Consider the following 25453-nt stretch of genomic DNA (forward strand, 5'->3'; position numbering starts at 1 on the left):
GCTCACAGGTACTTGAAAAGGGAGCCAACGAACTTCCGAACATGGGTGTTGACCATCCTAGACTAGCACAATCTAGGTGTGTCTAAGTTTTCGTTTATCCATGTACGTACATTGCTGACAAGCATCTTTGCCCATTTCTGTGTGCTTGTGCATGCCTATGCCTATCTCAATGTGTCTGCGTCTGATGTCTTGCACAATAGGTACAATTTTTCACATTTATAACTATAGCTGATCATTTGTGTAGGAACTTACAACGCACAATACCGGGTATCATTTACACACCAACCCAGCCGCACATGGTGGCCGCCTCTGCTGGTCTTACATCATGTCATGTGCATAATTGTTCTTGTGGTTAGCGCTGGAAGGCTGAGTGCGTGTCTTCAGATCCCATTGCCAAGCGATCTTATCATCAGATCCGCTGACCATTCACTGGCTGTCAGGAAAGTAGGATATGGATTGAATCAACTCTCCATGACCCTTCAAAGTCGTTACCGGTTTCAGAATCGATTTCGTGGCAGCTGCCTTCGTCAATGTGGAAGCCATGGCTGCGTCTCCACGAGCGGTAGTCAAGTACAGGAAAGGTAGTCGTTGGGTGCATTCGAATTTCGAAGGTGAGGTCTCCTGGTGTCAGTGTAATTTATGAGTCATGACTGATGTGAGCAGCAATTTGAGGATGGGCCCTCTGGTAAAGCCAAACATCAGTTCATTTGCGCTGGAAGTCCAGATGAGATTTTCGTGTTACCGAGAGGTTAGCGAAACTGGAAATATCCAGTCCTGGCATCGATAACAGCAACTGGCGCCCTGGAGGTTGTCATTGGCGATGCGTAGACTATAAGAGCGTGTTCGAGTCATAACTCCGCAACCCATGTGGATAGCAAGCCTGATTCAGAAGGGGTAGATGCAGGTGCTGGTGTACGGTTCGTCTCATTGTCGACACTGCTTTTTCTCACTCAGGATGTGTCTTTCTCGTCTGTCTGTCTGTCTCATTTGCAACATTCAAGCCGCTGTCCACTTGTTGCATGTTTCGCTCTTGTCGTCGTCCCACTTCTCATTTGCAGTTCGCATTCAAGCTGCTGTCTAATCATCCTCTTGTTGTGGTTGTCATACTGAGTCTCCTTCAGAAGCTTTGGCGTGTGTCTGCTCTTAGAGAAGCTTTGGTGCATGTTCCGCTCTTAGATGTACTTTTACTTTCTGCTCATACCATGTAATGCAATACCGAAATGAAATGGTCTTATCAGAATTCATCACCAGATCAGAACGTATAAGTAGTATTGGCATATCAATGCTTCTAAGCTCAAAATCTGCGCTAAGGTACGAGTTACTTACCCAACCTCCGCCGTCTTATCTTCAATTGAGTTTCTCAACCAGATCTTATAAGTTGTTTCCCCAGCCTTCCGCACACTGATACACCTGGTGTACCTTTTGCGACCTTGTGCATCCTGGTCAGTCATTATCAGCCCTTATCCGAGTTGGGGAATTTCGGTGATGTCAATGGTTACCTCGGTACTCGCCAGAGTCGCCACGAGTCTTTTTGTTGATCTAACCAGGTTATTCACATCACTGCTATGATTTCAACTCACTTCCTCTCCTCCGATATATTTGTCAATCTCGCCTCATACATCGATCAATTCATTCATTATTGCAGAGCTACAGTCTACAGACGCCTCATAGCAACCTGGTAACGGTGAGATTTCATCCTTTCCTGTTTCAGCTAAGCGGGCTCTCCAACAGGTGGCACCAACTCATACGCAATGGGATCTGCAGGACGTTGACTGATCTTCACAGCTTCAACGTCGTCTTGTGTGATGGTGATCTTGTAGGATGTGGGCGCAATCGTAGAATGACTGTCGTCGTAATGGGAATAGGCTCTACGCCGCCGCGGCTCGTCTGCAGGCGTGTGTTATTGTATTTTCGGAAATGCAGCGAGTGAGCCTTGAGCTTGAGTCTTGACCCGGGATCAACCTATCCAAGTACCCTCGGTTCGAGTATAACTTATATGATGCCCATGTCGTGATTGGTTATGGGCCTGAACATACGTGTGCCCCCCATAAAAGAGATGGTCCTGCGCATCTCAGAGCAGTAAAGAGAGTGGTCATAGTCAAGCAAGCGAAAAATATAGAAAACAAACATATGAGCTGGCAGAGCTGCTGCCATGCGGGCGGAATCGAGATTGTCGTTCTATTCCGTTGGTGGGACATTCTTAGTTGTACTAGAGAATCACCTCATGAGGATATAGCTGGGCAGACTAGGATCTCCAAACCAAGCGGCAACGTCCTGGAAGGTGACAGCAATGTCGAAGCAACAAAGGTTATTATTATTTTCCGTTAATTCTGACCGAGTGGACGAGACAGACTTCTATGCGGGCTGTTGCACATATGGCATAGAGCCACTTGGTTTCCGAGGTTCGGAGATGAACCGATGATAGGTGAAGTTTTGCCGGGATGAGTAGTGAGCCACCTTATCTAATCTCCGATTTTATTTTCTGATTTACTCCTACTAATCTCAATTTCCAATTGTACAGCCACATATATATCGTGCTTATTTGCCAGCGTTGACGCTGAAGTCAACACTCAGTAGTCGATATTTCAACTTCGAGCGAGTCGCTTTGTTGAAACTCGACTCATCTCTGTCCGAACTGTTTATAACGTTCAACCCTCTATTGCTGTTATCTTGATTTATTTGTTGCTTATTACCCATGTCTACGGAACCTGTAACAGCCTCTACTGAGGAAAAACGGCCAGCTGGAGAGGCTGCGGCGATACACGAAGGAGATGAAGATGAGAAGCTGCAGGATGCTCGCAAGCAGAGTATGTGTTTTTTCTGCTATCATCTTTCTGCAGATGGATGACTATCGATATCATAGTCGAGTTCTACTTTGCAGACTCGAACCTGCCATTCGATAAGTGCGCATGACCATCATGCACCGCGTGCATGGCTGATATGATTCAGGTTCATGTGGAGCCTCCACACCGCGAATGCGGAACATTGGGTACCCATCAAAACCGTCTCCTCGTTCAAGCGCATGCGAGAGTATGCGTCGAAGGGCCATGAGTGGATAGTGAAGGCCTTACGGACAAGCGAGGAACTGGAAGTGGATGAAGCTGGGGAAAATGCGAGGCGTCGCACTGAGGTTCAACCACCCAAGGGTCAATTTGAGAGGAGTGTCTACGCGGTAAGCTAGATCATCGAAGCATCGACAAATCTGCTCATGCATGCGCTGTAGAAAGGGTTTGGGGATGAGACTTCCGATCTTCAAAAGAAGCTGGAAAAGTTTTTCGACCAGTATGGAGAAACGAATGCTGTCAGGATGCGTCGTATAGACGGGAACAAGCAGTTCAAGGTATGTTTCGTGGATTCAATCAACACAAAACATAGGTGCTCAGATTTTCGCAGGGATCAGTCTTCGTCGAATTTGCAGAAATGAAATCCGCGGAAGCATTCCTAAATGCCGATCCTAAACCATCTTGGGATGGCAAGGAACTGCTGATTATGTCCAAGTATGACGTTTCTCTTTCTGAGTTTTCCCTCTCTAATGGACTCTAGGGAGGCCTACTGCGATATGAAAATCAAAGAAAAGGGTCTTACTGGCAAGACCGCCGAGATGCGCAAAGACAACATCGCAAGCCGGAAGGGGTTCAATGCGTTCCAGGAGATGCAAAACGAGAAGAAGGGGAAGGGGCAAAGGGGCAAAGACAAGCCCAACCCCGAAGTCTGGCTCGAGTTCATGGGGACTAAAATTCGTGTGCAGGAGGAAGATGGAGGCAGCGTGAAGAGTGAAGATGTGCCATATATCAAGGGCGCAACAATGAAGTTCACGGGCTGTGGTGGTGATGCTAACTTTACGGAGATGAAGGTAATTTGGTGGCTTTCAGTTCGTCTGTTGAGGTTCTGACTTTTTGGACCGATAGACTCCTTTGAGAGAGCGCTTCGCTCGGGTACCATACATCCAATTCTCAAAAGGAGATGACTTTGGTCTCGTCGGATTCGACAAAGCCATGACGGAAGATGAGATCGATTACGTGAAGACCAACCTGAAGACCGTGAACTCTAACGAAGTCCAGTGGTCTATACCAGAAGGTACTGTCACCCTCTCTGTATTGCATACGATCTGTGCCTTACTCCTGTTATCGTGTCGCAGAGGAAGAAGAGAAACAATTCCAAATTGATCGTGCTAACTTCGCTGCGCGTTCAATTCTCTCGCGTTCTCAGGAAAAAGGCGGTTCGTCACGGGGCGGACGTGGAGGCGGACGCGGGGGTCGGGGTAGAGGAGGCCGTGGTGGCAGAGGCGGTGGTCGTGGTGGAGGTCGTGGCGGAGGTCGCAGTGGCGAGAAAAGCCAGCCCGCCGCAGCGTCTGAGGAACAAAGCGGAGAAAAGCGCAAACGGGCCATTGAGCCTGACGGCGGCCCTGATACTGGTATTCGTGGTCAGGCTGTCCCCACGATTGCGCCATCAAAAAAAGCGAAAACAGATGCTGCATCACATCTGTACCGATAAGCTATGTGTATCATGTGTGCAGTTTGTACTTTGGGGCATCGCATTTCGTCTTGAAAGACCGTGTCTGTTATAGCTTTCATGTATACTCATATTCAGTATTCTATTACATACACAATGTTACAGGAAAGATAACGATACGACGAATCGGAAGAATCAGAACACGAATCATTGATACTAACCACGGCAGAAATATCAGCAAAGAATCCGATCGGATGCGACATGCATGTATATGATAATCAAAGAACAACCGGGAATAAACAAGAATTTGGTCGATGAGATATGGTACACGAATAAATTTAGACCCGTGACCAACCTGCGCCAGCAATGAGCATGCTCTATTTAGTAAATGCACCAATTGAGGGCCGTTCACGACGCAGTACTTGCGAGCGATGATTCGACTAAACCGGCTCGTTTCGTGCAGCAGCATGAACCTATTATCGTATCTCTACGCTTCCGACGTCCATGTGTCAGCGAAAGTTATGTCTTTGACTCGTGCAATGATTTTATGGTCCGACGCGATCCTCTTGTATTCTCTGACGCGCTGCTGCGCTGGCAAAAATGGACGATCGAAAGGCTGTCCAGGCGAGCAATGCTCCTGAGTGAGGCTTCTCTTCTAGTACAGGCAAACCGCCGGATAACTTGTCAGAGTGGTCCATCAGGGACCCGGGCGATCTAGGTGTTGGTATGCACCATTATATTCCACAGCACGAGCATGTCTATGAGTACTTGTCAGTTGATACGCTCGAACGTCGACAGTGCTAGTGAATTCTCATCATGATGAGCGTTGACAAAAACTAAACAGCACGGTACGTTGCCATACCATGTTGGGGCGAGTCTCAAGGGGTACTCTGATAGAACATTACTGGTTAGCATCGAGTTTGAAAACAAACGGTCTCTCACCTTTACTATCTTCAGGCGGTTGTACGGCACAGGTTTGTGCACTACATTGGATCCTAGGGATCGAAGTCCTTGATAGGATAGTAAATGGCCCCCGTCGAATGAGGCCGATTATCGAGTATATCCATCCTATAAACTAAGAATAAAATGATGTATATGCGTAGAAAAAGACCATACCATACCAGTTGCTGTTCAGTTTCGTCCCTCCCTTGGCCGATCATGAACAGCACTAAACTCTCCAACTTCTCGCACAACATTCGTCTCCGCTGTGCCTGGAGGACTGGTCACTGTTGACAATAACACTGTGATCGTCAAGCATCGTTGTTGTCGTTGTCAGTGTGGATGGTAAGAAAGTTGGACTGAGATGCGGTGATTTTCAGTATTTGCATATAGATCACGACGTGTTTCTGCACATACCACAGGATTCCTGTATATGCGAAAACTCAACCCGGGAGCTCCTTGTTGATTCTGTGTAAAATACTACACTGGGTATTGCTGTGTCGGAGTATTTTCGGAAGGTTCATAAGAAGTACTTATTTGGGAAGCTTATATACTTATATGTACTAGAACTACAGTAGGTTTGCGGTATTACTAACACAAGCTGTGTTAAGCTGTGTTTGGTGCGCTCAGCATAATAGGTCACACTGCAGGTTGCTCAGCGCTCAGCACCCTGTACTTTACTTTTCTTCAGTCAAGCAGACATATAACGCCATCTACGTCGCAGAGAGCATTTTCCGTAACACCTTCTTACGGAAATGAATGACAGGCAAGCCCATTGTCCGTTTGTTTCAGCTGTATCGTTCTGAAGATTTCCCCACTCGAAGTGCTCTCAAGTGTAATTCTTCTCATGAATCTTGCGACATGGAAAAGCAGCAGCTCCCAGACTTGGAAAAGGTCGAGGGACTGATTCCAGAATCGGAAGAGGAATTACATCCCAACGAAGCTGTTCTTGAGACACTTATCGTCAGTCTCAACTGGACACTGTACTCAGTGAGTTTACATCGTCAGCAGTATTGTTGCATCCCCTGATGCATGCATGGTTCTATTCATCAACTCCAGGCTTTGCTAACCGGGTCAATTTGGTTCAACGCGTCACCACTAGATTCCCCTGTCAACGATGGTGTCCCTACGCACGATTCCCAAACGCCTTCGCTACGTTATAAGCTCTCGTGCGGACTCTTCTTTGTCGGCAGCTCACTGAGTTTCTGTGTCGCATTCCTCATTGTTTTGGGCAAGATCCTGATGCGCCAGCACACGCTCACTCTGAGGCACCCGCCTCTTTTTGGCCCTCGTCGCCTCCCCAAGTATAAGGTTCAACGTCTACGCGCGATACCGGCATCCATGCCTACATGGTTCATAAAACTTCTGGAGTCACTGCAGTTTATCTTTCCATTCATCCAGTTTATGATTACTATGACGCTACTCGCGCTCGTCTGGCTCTTTTAGTATATCACCCTTCCAAGGGCCCTTGCCAATTTTTTTTTGACTCTCTTGACCCAAGAACAGTTTTCCATATCTTCCGGTTTTCTGGAATGAAATTGATGTTTACCGACGTTATCCTTCTCCCCAAGGCTCCGAATTTTTTATTGTTAAATGAAGCGTGTTGGCTTTTGAGCGACCGTCTTTTTCGGGCCAGTTCATTTTTTTTTCACTGTATTCATCAGTCACCAATACTGTATGTGATCTTATTTTATTTACATTCATTGTATTGTCAAATATAAATTATCGTGCATGATAGAAACGAATCAAACTTGAGGAAATCAAGATAATGCGTTCATGATTCCTAAGGGGGATACATACAACATCATTGTAAATAACTTAGTTTAGGGTAGCTTCCTGTGTTCCCAGTGCTCACCAAAGCTTACGTTCCTACCATGTTCTAATACATTCACGTTTGCGCCAATGACTCGCAATCTTACTGATTACCTCGATCGATGGCAGTACTCAGGCGCCTAGTATAACTTGAGACGGCCTTCGCCTTGCCCACTCTTACGGATCCTTCTGACCCGACACAGATATTCCGCCACTTCCGAATGATCAAAATGACTTCGACATCTGACTCCTCGTGTATGCCTCATGTGGCATGCGTTGCTATACCCATTGCCCACTGAATCTAGATCATTTTCAACTCGGGCAGAATCTACCGAGTTCGCACACTGCAATGATTAAAAGGCTACGCCAACGCTTCCTCATATCCGCCACATTTACCTTCTCCCATGGATCCTTCACAGATAAGAGAAAAAATCGGTCGCTTTCGAATCCTCGTAATAGGAAGAGCCAATGCAGGAAAAACTACCATCTTACAGAGAGTCTGTAACACACGAGAGAATCCAGAAATATATAACAGCGCTGGGAACAAGGTAGGTATCACGATGCTAGTAGGAGAATGGCAGTGACGGCTAAGCGATGAACTTCAGATTGATGACACAGTCTTGAAGGCTTCCAGAGAGGTGTCGTGTACTTTCAGTAAATGGTAACCTGAACTGACACATTCTCAGCGCGGATTGCACAACATCGAGAATGAAATGGTGTTTCAGAGCAATCCAGGTTTTATCTTTCACGATTCTCGCGGGTTTGAAGCAGGCGGCGAATCTGAATTCAACATCGTCAAGACATTCATCGCAGACCGTTCTAAGGAAGCCAGATTAACAAATCAACTCCACGCTATCTGGTAATTGCAGCTGATCAATCGCGACGCGGGAGACCTCACAGTTTAGCATAGGTATTGCATCCCAATGGACGAGGCTTGTAGGTCGTTCACTCAAGGGGAAATCAAAATTTTTTCTCAATGCGATAGTGGAAGCAGTAAGCTTTCGCATTCGACCGTCGTTGATATTTGACTGATGGGCACAATCACATTCCTCAGTTCCAGTAATGGTATTGTTCACAAAATTTGATGCACTCTATGACGAAGCATACGCCCAGCTGAAATCGAAGGGAACATCGATGAAGGACGCTGCAGAACAAGCGCCGAAGCATGCAGAAGAGTCATTTGCGATTGGGCCACAACTGAAGTTTCTATACCACTCCAAGGAGATTCGACACCCTCCGAAATGCCACATATGCCTCCCTAGTAAGCTGTTGATCGTCGACTTATGAGTCTGATACATCTTGACGCTGATTTATTAGACATGGACAGCGACGATGCAGATTGCGGGCCACTTATCGAACAAACGGCGGGAACCCTGGATAATGAAGTGCTTCAGCAATTATTCGTCTCGACTCAGAAGACCAACTTGGAGATCTGCATGAAATATGCAGTTGAGAAGTAACTACCCATGATCTCATTACCTGCCTCGACTGATATTGCCCAGATCACTCATGAAACGTCTGGACTTTGCTGAGACACCGACATCCGAGGATTATGAAAACATGGTAGCGGCATCAGGTGCCTGGTTTCCACATATTTTGGTAAGATTATCGGAAAGTTTGAAGGTCACTCTAATTTATGTTGTGCATTTCTTATAGGCAGTATGTGAATTGATCCTCGTTCGAGCAAGAGCCATGCTGATCCAAGTCGTTGCCCACCATTTGCAGTTTGTGAGTGTGTTGATCCTCGTTTGAGCAAGAGCCATGCTGATCCAAGTCGTTGCCCACTGTTCGCAGGCTGTGAGTGTGTCGATCCTCGTTTGAGCAAGAGCCATGCTGATCCAAGTCGTTGCCACTGTTTGCAGTATGTGAGTGTGTCGATCCTTGTTTGAGCAAGAGCCATGCTGATCCAAGTTGTTGCCCACCCTTTGCAGGCTGTGAGTGTGTCAATCCTCGTTCGAGCAAGAGCCATGCTTGTTGAAGAGATAAGTCGTCCTCTGCATTTGGACAGATTAATGTTGCATTTGGCTATTGGGCAACCTCACCACTTCGTCGTATCACATGCTTCATTCTTGGCATCGTATGGTTACCTTCTTCTTGACATTCGAGCACTGTCTTTCCGTATCCTACAAGTATCTCGTCTTGTTGTTGTTTGCGTCCCTCAGTTATTGCTTATCAACGCTGAGGTACGCGTATTGTTTATCTTGCTCTGAGCCTTGTACTTGATCCTAGTGCGCTACTTTCTAACAGGTACATTAATTGTGAATCTAGTTGTTGCTTATCAATGCTGAGTGTGCTACTTTCTAACAGGTTATGAGCCCTGTGTCTTAAATGACACAGAAACTGGAAAGATACAGAATCCCTCACGTTGGAACAACTCAAATCTTCTTTTCCTTGCTCGAATTCACTCTGTGCATTGTCCCAACGATGGGAAAGTACGACCACATACCAGAGTTGACGGGAGTAGAAAATTACATTCCATGGGAGATGCAGGCGCAGCTTGTCTTAACGAACGATGACCTCTGGTGTCATGTCACCGAAAATGCAGACCCAAGTGACATTCTTGGAACAGCTTCGATCTTGCCTGTAGCGGCCGTTTCAGCAACTCCTACTGATGCCGAGAAGGCAGCTATACGAGCCTGGCTCATCAACGACTCTAAGGCCAAGACAATCATCCTCTGCAAGCTTGCACTGAGTATTCATCTTCTCATTCCCTGCAATGCTTCGATCACAGCGCATGACACGTGGAAAATTCTCAAAGACCACTTCCATCATAACGACGTCAGCTCTCAATTTGTCATTCGGAGGCACATACAGGCACTTCGCATGAAAGATGCACATGACGCAAGTAACTACGTCAGTCAGCACATTAGTTGCCGTGATCGCCTGATTGGCATGAGTGCTGCTTATTCTGACGAAGAGGCTGTGTTTAATCTCCTTTCCGGGCTTCCTACATCTCCCGCCTGGCAACTGTTCTGCACGCAACTCAAACAACGCATGCACAATAGTTTTTCTGCCACTGTCGTTAGTTCTGCACTCAGCAGCAGGAATCCCATTTCAGCCTCCTTCCAAACGAATGCTCTCACGTTCGAGAGTTGCACCACACACATCACTGCAGAGGCCTCACGCATGATCAACACCCATCCCACTGCTGCATCCGGGCCCAGATCTGAGTACGCCAACTCTGTGTCCACCTCCACCGCTTCCAACATCAACTCTATCACTGGATTGCGGAAGCACAAGAACAATCCTCAAGGAATCTTTTGCTTAACGACCGGATGTGGACGCGGGGATCACGACAAAGAACATTGTTTTCGTGAAGGTGGAGGAATGGCGGGACAGGCACCCTGGCAGAAGAAGAAGAAAGAGACAGCTGCAGTCACATCAGTCACTCCTCCCACTCCTTCACCGGCATCATCTAATCCACCACCCGCTATTTCTGCACTGGCCGCACACATACATGACCTATCGCGTGCGGGCATCGAGGAGCTGCCTGACGATGTCTCTGCCCACACTCATGCACTATCCACCATTCTTGACTCCGGCACCACCAGCACTCTTATCAGTGACCGCGCCATGTTCTGGACTTACTCTACTCAGGATCCCATTGTTATCAAAACGGCCAACCACAGGTCTCTTCACATGTCCGGTTGCGGTGATTGTGTCGCATGGCTTAAGATTGGGGGTACTCGACATCGAGTTTGGTTCTCGAACTGTCTTCATGCGCCGGGAGCCATGTTGAACCTTCTCTCAGTCGGGTGGATGTTAGCAAAAGGTTGGGAATGCAACTTTCGGGGTGAGCCTGCTCGTTGTGAGCTTATGTACAAGGGAGAATCTCTCAGCTCCGTTCCTATGTTGGGGCGTCTCTTTTATATCGATCTCGAGTTCATCCCTCCTTCCGAGTCAACACCTCTCGTATCTGAACCGTCAGAAGTCTCTGCTTTTGCATGTGTTCCGCTGACCTATGACATCTGGCATGCACGCATGGGTCATACCGGAGGAGAATCAGTCCATTGCCTTCCTCTCATTGCTCGTGGTGTTACCCTAGACTCGCACAGTGCCATGTCACGCTGTGAGTCATGTATCATTGGCAAGCACCCTAGGCAGCCTCATCCCACATCGCAGTCTCCTCCCGCCTCCTGTTTTCTAGAGCTCATTCATTCTGACCTGTGCGGTCCCATTCCGGTTCTCACACCTCACCACAAACGATACTTCATTATCTTCCTTGATGATCACACGGGAATTCTCGCACTTCAGCTTCTGGCCACCAAGGACCAAGCTTTAGAGGCATGGGAGATTGTTCGTGCGAGGTGGGAGACTCGTTCAGGTCTGCATGTTGTCGCCTTTCACTCCAATAACGGTGGAGAGTTTCTCAATGACGCGTTTACTGCTGAATTACACGCAGCAACTCTCCGCGCCATATTCCCATCAACAGAATGGATGAGCAGAACGTGTGCTTCGCACAATTGAGGGAAGGATGTATGCAATGTTAAACTACGCACGGCTCCTGCGTAATCTCTGGGGAGAAGCAGCGCTAACAGCAGCATATTTATTCAATCGCACGGAGTCTCGCGCTTTACCTGCAGGTAAAATGCCCTACAAAATGCTACATAACGCTAAACCCGACCTCTCGCACATTTGTGTCTTTGGTGCGCGCTGCTTCGCTCGGATACCCTCTGAACTCCAGGAGAAATTGGGTCCAAGATCACGCGAAGCTATATTTGTGGGTTATGCCCCAGACGGGCGTGCATGGCGCTGTTGTGATATGGCAACCGGAAGTTTCTTTAACTCCAGGGACATCATATTTGATAAAACGTTCTCTGGTTGTCCTTTCCCAACTGACGGGGATGATTCGGACGATGACGAAATGGCTCCTGCGCCCTTGACTCCTGTTCTTCTGTCAACTTCCTCAATTCCCACATTGTCTTCCACCCCAGCATCCCTACCCACAGAGGCATGTCGATCAGAACGAGTGCGCTTGCTCATGGCATGTGGTCAAATATTCCAAGAGCAGTTGGCATCCGATCGTGAACACTTAGCGCGTCAACATGAGTTGCGTCAAGCATGCATTCAGGGGGTGCCTCTTGAGGGGGTGAATACTTTGCCTGATGCTCCAGAAGGTACGACTGCTGATCCTGATGCCATTGTCCAAAATGAGGACGAAGTTGGCTATCCCCGCGTTCTTGCCAATCTCATCGCCACGGAATTCGCTTGTGTCACCATCCATAGCAATGCTCGCTGAAATCCTCTCACCTTGGACTACAACATGAAGATTCCTCCTTCCACCTTCGATGAAGCAATGCAACGTTCGGACGCTAATGATTGGCTCAATGCCATGCGCAAGGAGATCAACTTAATGTCGGAGATGAACGTGTATGAACTGGTGGAGCTTCCGGTGGGACACAGGGCAATAGGATGTAGATGGGTTCTTGAGTTTAAGGAGGATGCGAAAGGTGGGCCTGTGCACAAAGCCCATCTTGTTGCGCAGGGATTCTTGCAGGTACCAGGCATTGATTTCGGCAAGACATTTGCACCTGTCGCACGACCATCCTCCATCCAACTCCTTTCCGCACACGCAGCAGCTCACGACTGGGAGGTAGACAGTTTCGACACGAAGCGTGCCTTCCTGTGGGGAAAACTGCATGAAGATGTGTACATGCACCAACCACCCGGCTTTGAGAACGGGGCAAGCTTGGTATGCCATCTCTTGTCTTCGCTCTACGGACTGAAACAAGCTGCATACGATTGGTATGAGCTCTTGCACGCAGTTCTCATCCATTTGGGGTTCTTATGTTGCGAAGCCGATTATGCTGTCTTTGTGTATGACCATGTCAACACTGAGGGGGTGCACGTCATTTGCATCATCATGTGGCACATTGATGATGGCCTTGCGGGCTGCAACAACCGCAAGTTCCTTGACTGGATCAAAGGTTGCATTGCAGCTCGCTTCGGAATCACGGACTTAGGGCCAGTTGTCAAGCATTTGGGCGTCCAATATGTTCATTTGTGCACGACTCGAGAGCTCTGGATGCATCAGCAAGAGTACATTGTCTACCTTCTTGAGGAACATGGCCTTCGTCACTGTAATCCCGTCTCACTCCCAATGGACCCCATCAATCCTTTCGGACGCAACACAGACATCCACCCTCACATCAACAATCTCCCAACCGAATATCGCAAGCTTGTCAGTGAATTACTCTACCTCACAATGTATACTCGCCCTGATATAGCCCTCGCCGTCATGAAGCTGTCTCAGCACAATTCCGCACCTGAATTTTGGCACTATGCTGCCGCAAAATGAGACCTTTGTTATCTTTTCGGTACCCTATCCTATCATGTGCACTACGGGGAAAGCACGCGGACATCACCATCCATGGCTTCAGCGATGCTGACTGGGCCACTTGTCCAGAGGACTGCATTTCGATCACTGGGTACGTTTGGTACTATCATGGTGGTCCTATCTCGCATGCAGCGAAGAAGCAGACAACCTAGGCCTTGTCTTCGGTGGAGTCAGAGTACATGGCACTAACAGGAGCGATCCAAGACAGACTTTGGATCAAGTCTTTCTGCGAATGCTTGAAGATCACGTTCATGCTGCCTCTCAAACTCTATGCTGACAACACAGGGGCTATCGCATTGTCAACAGAAACCGCTAATCACATTCGCACTAAACACATCGACTTGTGTTACCATTTCATTCATAAGCACATCGAGGCCGGTGTAGAGACTCGCGCCTCTCAATGCGGAATATACGGCCCTATTACCCACATAATTCCCTACACGTTCCAGCTCTTATCCGAAGGATCAGTCATACGCGCTCTCACGTGCACGCCCTACGTACGCGCCTCGTTCGCGCGCCTTACATGCACTCACGCCTTTCGCGCGCGCTCGTGCGCCTCCCCTTAGGCCTGTGTACCCTTGTCCGTCCGTCTGTCCTATGTCCTCGCTGATTTACTGGTGCATTATTCTTATCCCTTTCACTGAATTGACGTACCTTCGGTCCGATCTCCGCGCTTACATACAGAAAGTCTATCATAGGCTTTAGAATATATTTAGAGTTGATATGGTTACTCGGTTCGGTACCACGCTCGGAAGTGCGCCGCATAGCGTAATCTCCCTTCTTAAATAGAGGGAAAGTTCCTTGGAACGGACTTCCGTCCCTTCTCCCTTATCTGAGTATACTGCAAATTGTATAAGTGCACCTTAGTACTTGAAATCCGATTATACTTCACTATTCTACCATCGCTCGCGCATCTGCTATACTTGAACACTCTCCCCCATCGCTCAAAAGCACGCTTCTGCATACGCGCGCGCCCCTCGCATCTTTCGCTCGCGCGCGCTCTTTGTGCGCCTTCGCATTGCTTACTCGCGCCTATGCGCGCGTTATCTTCTCGCGCCTTCGTGCGCCTGTTACCACCCGTCTAGTTGGCGAAGACTCCCTCCATTACATTAAAGAGGAACTTCTCTCAGTAGCTGTCCTTTGGGTCGAGTCGTATTCTCGTATCCTGGTCTTACTGTAGAACCCCCGTTAGCTTTAGCGTTTCACCTATAGTCAAGATTCCTCACCTTCAACTGGAGCCCACCGCGAGGGACACTTCTGAGACAACCGGTCGGGTACTCAGACCCAACAGTCGTCGCAGAGCTAGAGAAGAAGCCATCGCCGCATTCGACAAAGCTATTGAATCCATTGTACCAGGTCCCTTATTCCTTCAACCCCCCGCGGTCGTTCGCGCAACGTATCAGAACCCGCACGACCAGATCTCACATTCCTAGCATGTGCGCATAGGCAACCGATATCGCCAGTAACGCCCTCGCCCGAAGAATCTGTCAAAGAGGAGTCGTCCGACGACTTTGAAGCAATAGATAACCCAAGAAGTCAACTTCCCGGAGCGTTCCTCCACACGCCCAATCAACCTCCTTTTATCTCCAACCTGTCAGCGCTAAGCGCGCTAACCGACACCCCGCTTAACACGCCAGCATCCACTGCGCGCGAGAACGCACTTTCTACGGTGGGATTACCGAAGATCAAGCAAGAAGCATCCGAAACACCATGCGCACCGAACTTGATTCCAGGCGGAACTATCGTAGCAAATCTCCCCTTCGTATATGCACACCAAGCGCTAACAAGACAGAAGACTCCTGCACCCGCAACATCCCAATCGCCTATCATGTCCACAGTAAGAACCAGAATGCCTATCCGTGGGACAACGGACGCGCCTAAATTCGACGGCACCACGGATAACCTCGCTGACTTTATCGATGCATATGAGCAGCTCGCTGATGAAGTAGGTCTATTAGGACTTGACTGAATCAAAGGCATTATCCGCTACCTCGAGCGCGATGATCACGAATTATGGGGCGGAATGCCTGAAGCGCAAGTAAGCGATTACGACGCCTTCTTAGACGAGGTGAAGGTAATGTATCCAGGATGGGATGGCAAGAGGCGCTACGCGCTCACGGACTTACAAGCCATTGCACGCGAGTACGCTAACAAACCAATGCCTTCTTACCAGGAATTAAGTAGCTATCTGCGCGCATTCAAGAAGGTCATGCAACCGCTCTTGGCAGAAGACCGTATTGGGAAAGCCGAGCGCAACCGACTATTCATGGAAGGCATTCCTAAAGACACCCAGGCGCTAGTCTGCATGCGCCTCATGATCAAGTTCCCGGACCATTACCCGCAGGACCCATATCCGTTCATGAATGTTTTCGCAGCTGGACAGTTTGTACTACCAGCGAACGCACCCGCGCTAAGCGCAACGGCTAGCGCTCCCAAGGTTACACCACTCGCTAACCTAATTGCCGCTACCGCGCCAGCAAAACCGCCCGCGCAAGGTACAGTAACTAAGCGCGAGTATAAGTGCGAAGCACCCGTGTTCAACGACTGCGCCTTCTGTGGCAGTCTCGAACATTTCTATCCTCGGTGCATGGAAAGGCAAAGGTACATTGACGCAGGTAAATGCAAGGTTAGCGAGGAGACGCGCAAACTCGTCTTGCCAGATGGCGAGTGGATTCCTGGACGAGGACTCCTCAAAGAACGGTTAGATTGATACCACACAAGCCGGACAATGCAGGACACAACCGCTAGCGCAAGTGTGACGGCCGGGCTCTTCTATTGCGCCCAAGAAGTCGACACAGTAATCGAAGTAGGATCGTCCGCATTTGTGCACACAGTCGCGCAAATCGAGTCAGAGGAGGATGATCAGACAGATGATCTAATGGCAGAGGCGCTAGCCTATGTAGCAGTGAAGCGAGACCAGAAGCGCAACGCTAAAGGTAAAAACGTCCGCTTTGATGGCGTGGAAGTACCCAGTGAAACGCGCGCGCGTCCAAGACCCGCGTCAAGACAAGCTACAGTGGAGGAAGAGATAATCTCTCCCGAAATACAAGCTTCGTCTGACAAAGGTAAAGGAAAAGAATTAGCAAAAGTAGCGCTGACAAGCGCACCAACTAGCGCTAAGGCGCCTCCCAAGGGCGCCTCGTCATCATCAACCGCACCACCATCATCATCAGCACCACCACCATCCCCTTCACAATTGTTAGCATCATCATCAACACCAACTTCAGCACCAGCACCAATTCAATCATCATCGTATCGTTATGCATTCCCGCTTGAGGACAAGGAGGCTGACAAGCGCGTTGTCGAGCGCCTTCTCGATTCTAACCTCAGCATTCCCAGTAAGGGAATTATTAGCTGTATCCCCCGACGTTCGCCAACAATTTCGCGAACTCACGACGAAGAAGCGCGTCACAGTAGGCGCAGTATCAGTTCACGAATTATCAGGACATCCCGCGACCGATCAATGGTTACGCCAGTACGAAGGCGTGCGCATGCGAAGCGACGACGGCAAGATTGTCGCGGACCACTTTGCGCCCTTGCGCTGTATACGCGCAAAGACAATAGGAGGCCGCACTCTCACTTGTGTCTTAGATCAAGGCGCCGAGGTAGTGGTCATGCCAAGGGAAGTATGGAAGGAGCTCGGTGTACCGCTCAGATCGGACCATAGCCTTAACATGGAATCGGTAAATACGTCGCGCGACTCGACACTAGGTGTTGTGGAGAACGTTCCGCTTGATTTTGGCGCAGGGCCCTTGTACTTCCAGGTCCAAGTCATCGAACGCGCGACCTTCGAGGTTTTACTAGGGCGCCCATTCTTTAAGCTTACTTCATGTCGCACCTTTGATCTCCCCGATGGGGAACAGGACCTCTTACTGACTGACCCTAATGCGCGCAAGGAACTGCGCATTCCAACCCTACCTTGGGTCAAGCATTCGCTCGCAAGAGACGCGAAGTGCGCTAACCAAGCGCACTCGCACGCGCTCAAGGAGGAGGATAAGGGTTTTTAAGTCTCGATGATCCGCAGCATTTGCGGGGAGACACCTATATGCACTTGTTTCCTCAATCATTTTCTTTATCGCATCACACTTCGTCTTCTCGCATGGCGCCTGACGCGTTGCGCATCGCGTGCGCGGGAGGCGCTCCTCATCCCTCGCTCTTAAGGAGCAACAATGCATTACCTCCTGTAGTTATACATCAAATTTCTTCATCATCTGTTCCGCAGTATTCCGCGCGTTATGCGCATCTAACATCCACGCAGTCCATTATAGATCAGGCGACTGATCGACGCCTTCAATTCTCATTATTATTATGATCCCAGTGCTTCACGCGCTGGTCTATAAACCAGTCGCGAAGAAAGTGCGCACCGTGCCTACCACTATGCCCGCAGAGTATAGAGTAGTGCGCCAATTGCCCAAAGACCCGTTAGCAGGGCTACCCGACTTACCGACCCATCTCCCAGAATTCTCTCCAGGCACGCGCTTCACGCAGGAGCGCGCAGACAAACTAGACCTTGATCCAGCGAACTGGCTTTGGCCAGAGGAACTCAAATTAGTGCACTGGCTAGTTCGCGTCCACGAACTCGCCTTTGCGTGGGATGCCTCAGAGCGCGGGCGCCTCAATGAAACCTGCTTCCCGCCATACAAGATCCCTACGGTTCCGCACACCCTGTGGTCTCAATGCAATATTCCGATCCCGCCAGCCACCTTAGATGAAGTCGTGCGCATTATCAAGGAAAAGATCGCATCAGGAGTATACGAGCCATCGACAGCCGCGTATCGCTCGCGCTGGTTCTGTGTCGTCAAGAAAGACGGAAAATCCTTGCGCCTAGTTCACGATTTGCAGCCACTCAACGCGGTAACGATTCGTGACGCGTCACTTCCCCCGTTCGTCGAGCTTCTCGCAGAATCATTTGCGGGTTACGCGGTATACGCTATATTGGATTTATATTCAGGATATGACCAGTGCGCGCTTCACGTGGACTTGCGCGACCTGACAACCTTTGGGACACCCTTGGGTCCTCACCGGCTAACCACCCTTCCTCAAGGGCATGCTAACACTGTTCAGGTTTACCAAGGCGATACCGCCTTCATTCTGCAACATGAGATCCCAGAGTTCACGTCGCCATTCATGGATGATGTCCCGATCAAATCAGTACGAACGCGCTATCAGCGCGAAGACGGTTCATACGAGGCTATACCAGAAAACCCAGGAATCTGACGCTTCATATGGGAACATTGTATCGTTGTTAATCGCATCCTTCAGCGCTTGGAGAATGTAGGTGCAACCGTCTCCGCATCAAAATTCGTTCTAGCCGCGCCCACAGCTATTATCGTTGGGCACAAGTGTACATTTGAAGGGCGCATACCGGAAGAATCCAAAGTACAGAAGATTCACGACTGGCCTGAACCCAAGAATCAGTCACAAGTACGCGGATTTTTAGGAACTTGCGGCGTCTTGCACATATTCATTCGCGATTTCTCGCGCATCACGCGCCCACTAATTGACCTTACTAGAAAGGACGTGCCGTTTGTATTTGGACCTGAACAACGCCAAGCCATGCTGACCCTCAAGGACTCAATTCTAAAGTCGCCCGCGCTAAGGCGCATCGATTATGACAGCAAGCGCGAAGTCATTTTAGCGGTTGATACTTCTAATATTGCCATCGGATTCATCTTGCTGCAAGTAGGCGAAGACGGGAAGCGCTACCCAAATCGATTCGGCTCCATCGCGCTGAATGATGTGGAGAGGCGCTACTCCCAAGCAAAGCTAGAGCTCTTTGGACTTTTCCGCGCGCTGCGCGCCGTGCGCGTATACATATCTGGAGTCAAGAACCTCACAGTGGAGGTCGATGCGAAATATATCAAAGGTATGATCAATAATCCAGATTTGCAACCCAACGCGACCATCAATCGATGGATCGCGGGCATCCTCTTATTTTCGTTCAAACTTGTTCATGTACCTGCGCAAAAGCACAAAGGCGTTGATGGTCTCTCAAGGAGACCGCCCGCTGATGAAGATCCCATAGAGGACAACGATCATGAAGATTGGATTGATCGCGCTGTAGGGATTCATTTCTGGCTGGGCTTGCAGAGACTGTTTTTACCTTAGTGTTATGTTTGCACTTTTGTAGCTTACATAATCAAGTTACCTTTTCACCAGTTCTACTATGAGTCTGAGTATTCAGCAAGTTTCTATCATATTTCCTCTTCTCTGAGCCTTGAGCCTGGTCCAGAAACCCTTTAGGGTCGAATAGCAGCTAGGTTCTGCAAGACCCAACATTGTTCAGACTCACCATCTGAATTGTTGAACCTTCAGCGCATACTCGTTCGCTATCGCGCTTCTAAACGATCGCACACGACGTATAGCAGGCAGCTCGGCAGACATGCGCCATGAAGCGCATCGCACGTGTTTCATCTCGCAGACCGTTCGCACCCCTACGCTGCGCGTATATTTCAATGTCACGCAGACAGAGGAGTTAGAACCTGATATTCCACGCTCGGACGCGGCGCGCGAGCAGGACGCGCTGATGACCATGATAGAACAGTTCCTCTCCTTGTGCGAAAGACCCACTGACGTTTCAGATCAAAAATTCGAAAAGTTCGTCAACAACGCAGCGCGTTACTTCATCCTGGAAGGCAACTTATGGCGCAAAGTATCAAATGGCCAACATCAGCTCGTGCTGCCCCCAAGTAAACGCTATCGAGTTCTCAAGGAGGCGCATGACGATTTAGGGCACAAGGGTACTTATACCGTCAGCGCACATCTACGGCTGCGCTTTTGGTGGCCACACATCAGGGAAGACATCAAATGGTATGCGCGGACATGTCATGAATGCCAAGTGCGCCAAACGCGCAAATTGCATATTCCTCCAATCGTGCCAATGCCAGGTGGTCTATTCCGCAAAGCGCACATCGACACGATGAAGATGCCCAGAGCGGGAGGGTTTGAATACCTTGTGCAAGCGCGATGTGCACTAACATCGTACCCTGAATGGCGCATGCTGCGCAAAGAAAATACTCACGCGCTAACCGCATTTATTTTCGAGGAGCTCTTGTGTAGGTGGGGTCCGATCACAGAAATAGTAACGGACAACGCGCCCGCATACAGGCTCGCAGTAGACGAACTCGCACACAAATATAAAATACACCCAATCCGCATCTCACCATATAATTCTCAGGCAAACGGTATAGTCGAACGACGACACCGCGATGTCCGGGAGGCCATCATTAAAAGCTGCGACGGAGATGAGTCACGCTGGTATCAGGTAGTCCATTCAGTGTTCTGGGCAGAGCGCGTCACCATTCACAAAGCGACGGGTTTATCGCCCTATTTCATGATGCACGGCGTCGAGCCAATATTTCCCTTTGATCTCGCTGAAGCGACATTCCTCGCGCCCTTGCCGAGCCGAGGCGCATTCACCACTACTGACCTTATAGCATGGCACGCGCGCCAACTTCAGAAACGCATGGAAGATATTAACACAATCAGAGATAAAGTTGTCGCAGCGCGTTTCAAGTCGATACGCAATTTCAAGAAATGCTTCTGCGCGTCTATCAAGTCGCACGACTTCGAACCCGGCACCTTGGTATTGGTGCGCAACTCGAAGGTCGAATACGAATTAAGCAAGAAGACGAAGCCGCGCTATTTGGGACCTATGATCGTAGTGCGCCGCACGAAGGGAGGCTCATATATGCTGGCCGAGTTGGACGGCGCGATCTCAAAACTCCGGTTCACTGCGTTCCGCGTCATCCCTTATTATCCACGTAGCGGGGAGCGCGTGTCGGTAACCCAAATGACTGGAGTGGACGACGAGAGCATCGACAATCTAGAAGCTTATGAATCCATAGAACCCGAAGAAGACGAGCCTGAGCACGCGCAAGATGATTAGCGCGCGCGACAATTCCCCCCATTCCGCACATTGCCCAATTATATCCGCATCCCCGCACATTCCTCAGAAAAAAAAAAAAAACAAGAAACAAAAACAAAAACATTCCATTAAGTACATACTCTCAGTTTTACCCCGGGTTTCATCCGGTGATATCAGTTTCTATCATTTGTCTCATATAACGCGCATTGCCTGCACATAATCCCCACAGACTCTAAAATAGGACGACAGAACACAAAAATACTAATATTCCGCAAGTACATACTACTAACTACCTTACTTGTATAGCGCGCGCATAGTCTCACCCATAGACCTTCACCTTCTAACGCGCGCGCCGCGCCGCGCCGCTGAAGGTACAACAATTCAGATGGTGAGTCTGAACAATGTTGGGTCTTGCAGAACCTAGCTGCTATTCGACCCTAAAGGGTTTCTGGACCAGGCTCAAGGCTCAGAGAAGAGGAAATATGATAGAAACTTGCTGAATACTCAGACTCATAGTAGAACTGGTGAAAAGGTAACTTGATTATGTAAGCTACAAAAGTGCAAACATAACACTAAGGTAAAAACAGTCTCTGCAAGCCTAGCCAGAAATGAATCCCTACACCGCGCACTTTTCCTTTTCCTTAGAAATCGCGCGCCACCACCCCGTATGCGCGAGGCGCAATATAGCAGGAATAGACAATGAAAGACGCGCGAAGAAGACAAGACGGGCGCGCACCCCCGCAGAAACCCTAGTAAAGTCTATCGCATTACCTTGATCTTGTTTCGCGCTCGCGCCTTACTTACATACTTATAATTTTAATTCATAGCCCGGTAAATCAGACGAGGACATGGACATGGACATGGGACGCAAGACAAACTGGATCTATTGCACAGGCGCATTGGCGCTCAGGAAAACAAACACAAAGCATCTAGTTAAGAGAGGCATTGACGCGCTCCTCAAAGTCAGACCAGTCTTGGGACATAGAAAAAAGTTTGTTGGACAGCGCCAGGAGGTCCGCCTGCTGGGCGTGCGCATACTGGCGCATCTTCAAAGCGGACGCGCGCATAAGCGCATTTTCCTCCCTCAGGTGCGCAGTCTCAGCCTGAGCTTCTTTCAACTCCTCCTCTGGTCCCTTGAACTTGCCTTTTCCCTTAGGCGCAGAGCCAGACGCCAAAGGACCAACAGCGCGCACAGGGACATCGCACAAGGCGCGCACGACCTTATCCTGCACAGTGCGCTCATCAACAATCATCACATCCATGCCAGACCCTTCAGACCCTTCTCCTTCTTCAACCGCAATAGAGGAAGCGGTCACCTTTGCAGACTCAACAGCCATGGGGCGCTTAGGCATCGGCTTGCGCGGACGCACCTTAGGTCTGTCTGAAGTCTTGCGCTTAGCTAATCAAAGGCGTTAGTAGTGCGCCAACAAATATTCCCAAGGCGCAACTTACAGAAGGAACACGCGCGCTTGGAAACATCACAAGGAGGGCACCGCCTGCCAGGTGCGCCTCCGCAGTCCTGATCCTTGTTGGCGCAGCTGGTGCAACGCGGCGCTTTGATGACAGACATATGCCCAACCTTGCGCTAATACAACAGAATGCATCAGTAGAGTAGCGCAACAATGAGACATAGAGGAACGCACCTGTTCGGCCACATCTGTACCAGACGCATCAGTGGCGCGCGCCTCAGCACCGGTAGCATCAGTGGCGCGCGCAGCACGCTTGGGAGGCGCCTCTGGAACAGTCTCAATCGCCTTTGCCTTCCATCCCTTCACCAGCGCCTCAATCTCTTTACAACCCTTGCGCCCCTGCTTCAGGAACTCCACGCCCTTTTCGTCCATATCCAACTCCACGCCCAGTACACCCGTGCGCTCAGAACAGCCGTTCAAGGTTGCCTAGGATGGTCAGATGACACAAAGCGGGACATGTAAGGCACACTCACGAGCACAGAATGCCACTCACGCATCCACATCTCTTGATCCTCGAGGAGCTCCGGCTTGAGATCAGGCGCCGCCATGACACACGCTTCCAATGACACCAAGGAAGAGGCCCAGGCGCTGAGGAGACGATTGGTATTGGATTCAGCGCTAGTGTCAGCCATAGGCGCATCCTCAGGGTGACCTTGCGCCACAGGCTCAGGTTCTGGAGAGGGGGTGGCATTCAGCATAGCGGCAGTGAAAGGAGGCATGATGGTATTGATAAGAAGGAAGACAAGAGATCGCGAGAACGCAACCATCTCTTATCAATAATTCCATCGATTAGATCAGCGATGCTCGCGATCATCAAAGGAATGGCCCTACTCTCGCGATCACATGACCCCTGTCTATCACCACTTCTTCAAGTCCAAAATCCCGCGTTATAGCGCTGAGTGGGGGCACTCAGAATGTAAGTCCCCAGGAGATGTAGAGACTCGCGCCTCTCAATGCGGAATATACGGCCCTATTACCCACATAATTCCCTACACGTTCCAGCTCTTATCCGAAGGATCAGTCATACGCGCTCTCACGTGCACGCCCTACGTACGCGCCTCGTTCGCGCGCCTTACATGCACTCACGCCTTTCGCGCGCGCTCGTGCGCCTCCCCTTAGGCCTGTGTACCCTTGTCCGTCCGTCTGTCCTATGTCCTCGCTGATTTACTGGTGCATTATTCTTATCCCTTTCACTGAATTGACGTACCTTCGGTCCGATCTCCGCGCTTACATACAGAAAGTCTATCATAGGCTTTAGAATATATTTAGAGTTGATATGGTTACTCGGTTCGGTACCACGCTCGGAAGTGCGCCGCATAGCGTAATCTCCCTTCTTAAATAGAGGGAAAGTTCCTTGGAACGGACTTCCGTCCCTTCTCCCTTATCTGAGTATACTGCAAATTGTATAAGTGCACCTTAGTACTTGAAATCCGATTATACTTCACTATTCTACCATCGCTCGCGCATCTGCTATACTTGAACACTCTCCCCCATCGCTCAAAAGCACGCTTCTGCATACGCGCGCGCCCCTCGCATCTTTCGCTCGCGCGCGCTCTTTGTGCGCCTTCGCATTGCTTACTCGCGCCTATGCGCACGTTATCTTCTCGCGCCTTCGCGCGCCTGTTACCACCCGTCTAGTTGGCGAAGACTCCCTCCATTACATTAAAGAGGAACTTCTCTCAGTAGCTGTCCTTTGGGTCGAGTCGTATTCTCGTATCCTGGTCTTACTGTAGAACCCCCGTTAGCTTTAGCGTTTCACCTATAGTCAAGATTCCTCACCTTCACCGGTACCTTCCTACCCATCTGGGTGTCCACTCATCGCAACAGTGCCGATATCTTCACCAAAGTCCTTCCGCGTCCTATGTTCATTGCTCATCGTGCAGGTCTCTCACTCGTGGCTGGTTGAGGAGGTGTATTGGAGAATTGGACTCGTGGCTGGTTGAGGGGGTGTGTTGAAGAGATAAGTCGTCCTCTGCATTCGGACAGATTAACGTTGCATTTGGCTATTGGGCAACCTCACCACTTCGTCGTATCACATGCTTCATTCTTGGCATTGTATGCTTACCTTCTTCTTGACATTCGAGCTCCGTCTTTCCGTATCCTACAAGTATCTCGTCTTGTTGTTGTTTGCATCCCTCAGTTGTTGCTTATCAACGCTGAGGTACGCGTATTGTTTATCTTGCTCTGAGCCTCGTACTTACTTGATCCTAGCGCGCTACTTTCTAACAGGTACATTAAATGTGAATCTAGTTGTTGCTTATCAACGCTGAGCGCGCTACTTTCTAACAATGCTGATCCAAGTCATTGCCCACCATTCACAGGCTGTGAGTGTGTCGATCCTCGTTTGAGCAAGAGCCATGCTGATCCAAGTCATTGCCCACCATTCGCAGTATGTGAGTGTGTCGATCCTCGTTCGAGCAAGAGCCATGCTGATCCAAGTTGTTGCCCACCCTTCGCAGGGTGTGAGTGTGTCGATCCTCTTTCGAACTCAACCCTTCCTGAATGAAGCTATTGTGCAACCATTGATAGAACATAAGTGTATTAATTCTTTGTCAAGTTCAAGTCCTCACAAAAGCT

General features: G+C 49.5%; 4 protein-coding genes across 4 annotated transcripts; 3 read left to right on the top strand and 1 right to left on the bottom strand.

Annotated features, from left to right (window-relative positions):
- Window positions 1-2520: 2520 nt before the first annotated feature.
- F5147DRAFT_614790 (uncharacterized protein) lies at window positions 2521-4654 on the top strand. Its single transcript, XM_041432508.1, has 8 exons — window positions 2521-2807; window positions 2864-2903; window positions 2950-3172; window positions 3224-3340; window positions 3394-3497; window positions 3544-3853; window positions 3909-4077; window positions 4139-4654. The coding sequence occupies exons 1-8, from the start codon at window positions 2696-2698 to the stop codon at window positions 4492-4494; spliced, it is 1431 nt and encodes a 476-aa protein (XP_041291230.1). The 5' UTR covers window positions 2521-2695; the 3' UTR covers window positions 4495-4654.
- A 1328-nt stretch (window positions 4655-5982) lies between these two features.
- F5147DRAFT_702549 (uncharacterized protein) lies at window positions 5983-7132 on the top strand. The gene is made up of 3 exons (XM_041437794.1): window positions 5983-6157; window positions 6216-6381; window positions 6451-7132. The coding sequence occupies exons 1-3, from the start codon at window positions 6147-6149 to the stop codon at window positions 6835-6837; spliced, it is 564 nt and encodes a 187-aa protein (XP_041291231.1). The 5' UTR covers window positions 5983-6146; the 3' UTR covers window positions 6838-7132.
- Window positions 7133-7607: 475 nt separating this feature from the next.
- Window positions 7608-8066, top strand: F5147DRAFT_579477 (uncharacterized protein; the record flags this gene model as incomplete). Its single annotated transcript, XM_041431487.1, has 3 exons — window positions 7608-7769; window positions 7809-7841; window positions 7890-8066. The coding sequence occupies 3 exons, from the start codon at window positions 7608-7610 to the stop codon at window positions 8064-8066; spliced, it is 372 nt and encodes a 123-aa protein (XP_041291232.1).
- A 14227-nt stretch (window positions 8067-22293) lies between these two features.
- Window positions 22294-23607, bottom strand: F5147DRAFT_761916 (uncharacterized protein). Its single transcript, XM_041440551.1, has 4 exons — window positions 23350-23607; window positions 23051-23302; window positions 22860-22992; window positions 22294-22806 (listed from the first exon to the last, which is right to left on the bottom strand). The coding sequence occupies exons 1-4, from the start codon at window positions 23593-23595 to the stop codon at window positions 22337-22339; spliced, it is 1101 nt and encodes a 366-aa protein (XP_041291233.1). The 5' UTR covers window positions 23596-23607; the 3' UTR covers window positions 22294-22336.
- Window positions 23608-25453: the final 1846 nt, after the last annotated feature.

This window comes from Suillus discolor (genome assembly GCF_016758755.1).
Source record: "Suillus discolor strain FC423 chromosome Unknown F5147scaffold_38, whole genome shotgun sequence".
Classification (NCBI taxonomy): Eukaryota; Fungi; Basidiomycota; class Agaricomycetes; order Boletales; family Suillaceae; genus Suillus; species Suillus discolor.

What these genes read in the sequence shown, in the direction of transcription:
- F5147DRAFT_614790 (XM_041432508.1), top strand. Translation starts at nt 2,696, where the DNA reads ATGTCTACGGAACCTGTAACAGCCTCTACTGAGGAAAAACGGCCAGCT. An exon ending in TTGAGAGGAGTGTCTACGCG is followed by an intron (nt 3,173 to 3,223) that starts GTAAGCTAGATC and finishes CATGCGCTGTAG; the next exon opens with AAAGGGTTTGGGGATGAGAC. An exon ending in CTAACTTTACGGAGATGAAG is followed by an intron (nt 3,854 to 3,908) that starts GTAATTTGGTGG and finishes TTGGACCGATAG; the next exon opens with ACTCCTTTGAGAGAGCGCTT.
- F5147DRAFT_702549 (XM_041437794.1), top strand. An exon ending in TCAACTGGACACTGTACTCA is followed by an intron (nt 6,382 to 6,450) that starts GTGAGTTTACAT and finishes CATCAACTCCAG; the next exon opens with GCTTTGCTAACCGGGTCAAT.
- F5147DRAFT_761916 (XM_041440551.1), bottom strand. Translation starts at nt 23,595, where the DNA reads ATGCCTCCTTTCACTGCCGCTATGCTGAATGCCACCCCCTCTCCAGAA. An exon ending in GTACAGATGTGGCCGAACAG is followed by an intron (nt 22,993 to 23,050) that starts GTGCGTTCCTCT and finishes CTGTTGTATTAG; the next exon opens with CGCAAGGTTGGGCATATGTC. An exon ending in CAAGCGCGCGTGTTCCTTCT is followed by an intron (nt 22,807 to 22,859) that starts GTAAGTTGCGCC and finishes GCCTTTGATTAG; the next exon opens with CTAAGCGCAAGACTTCAGAC.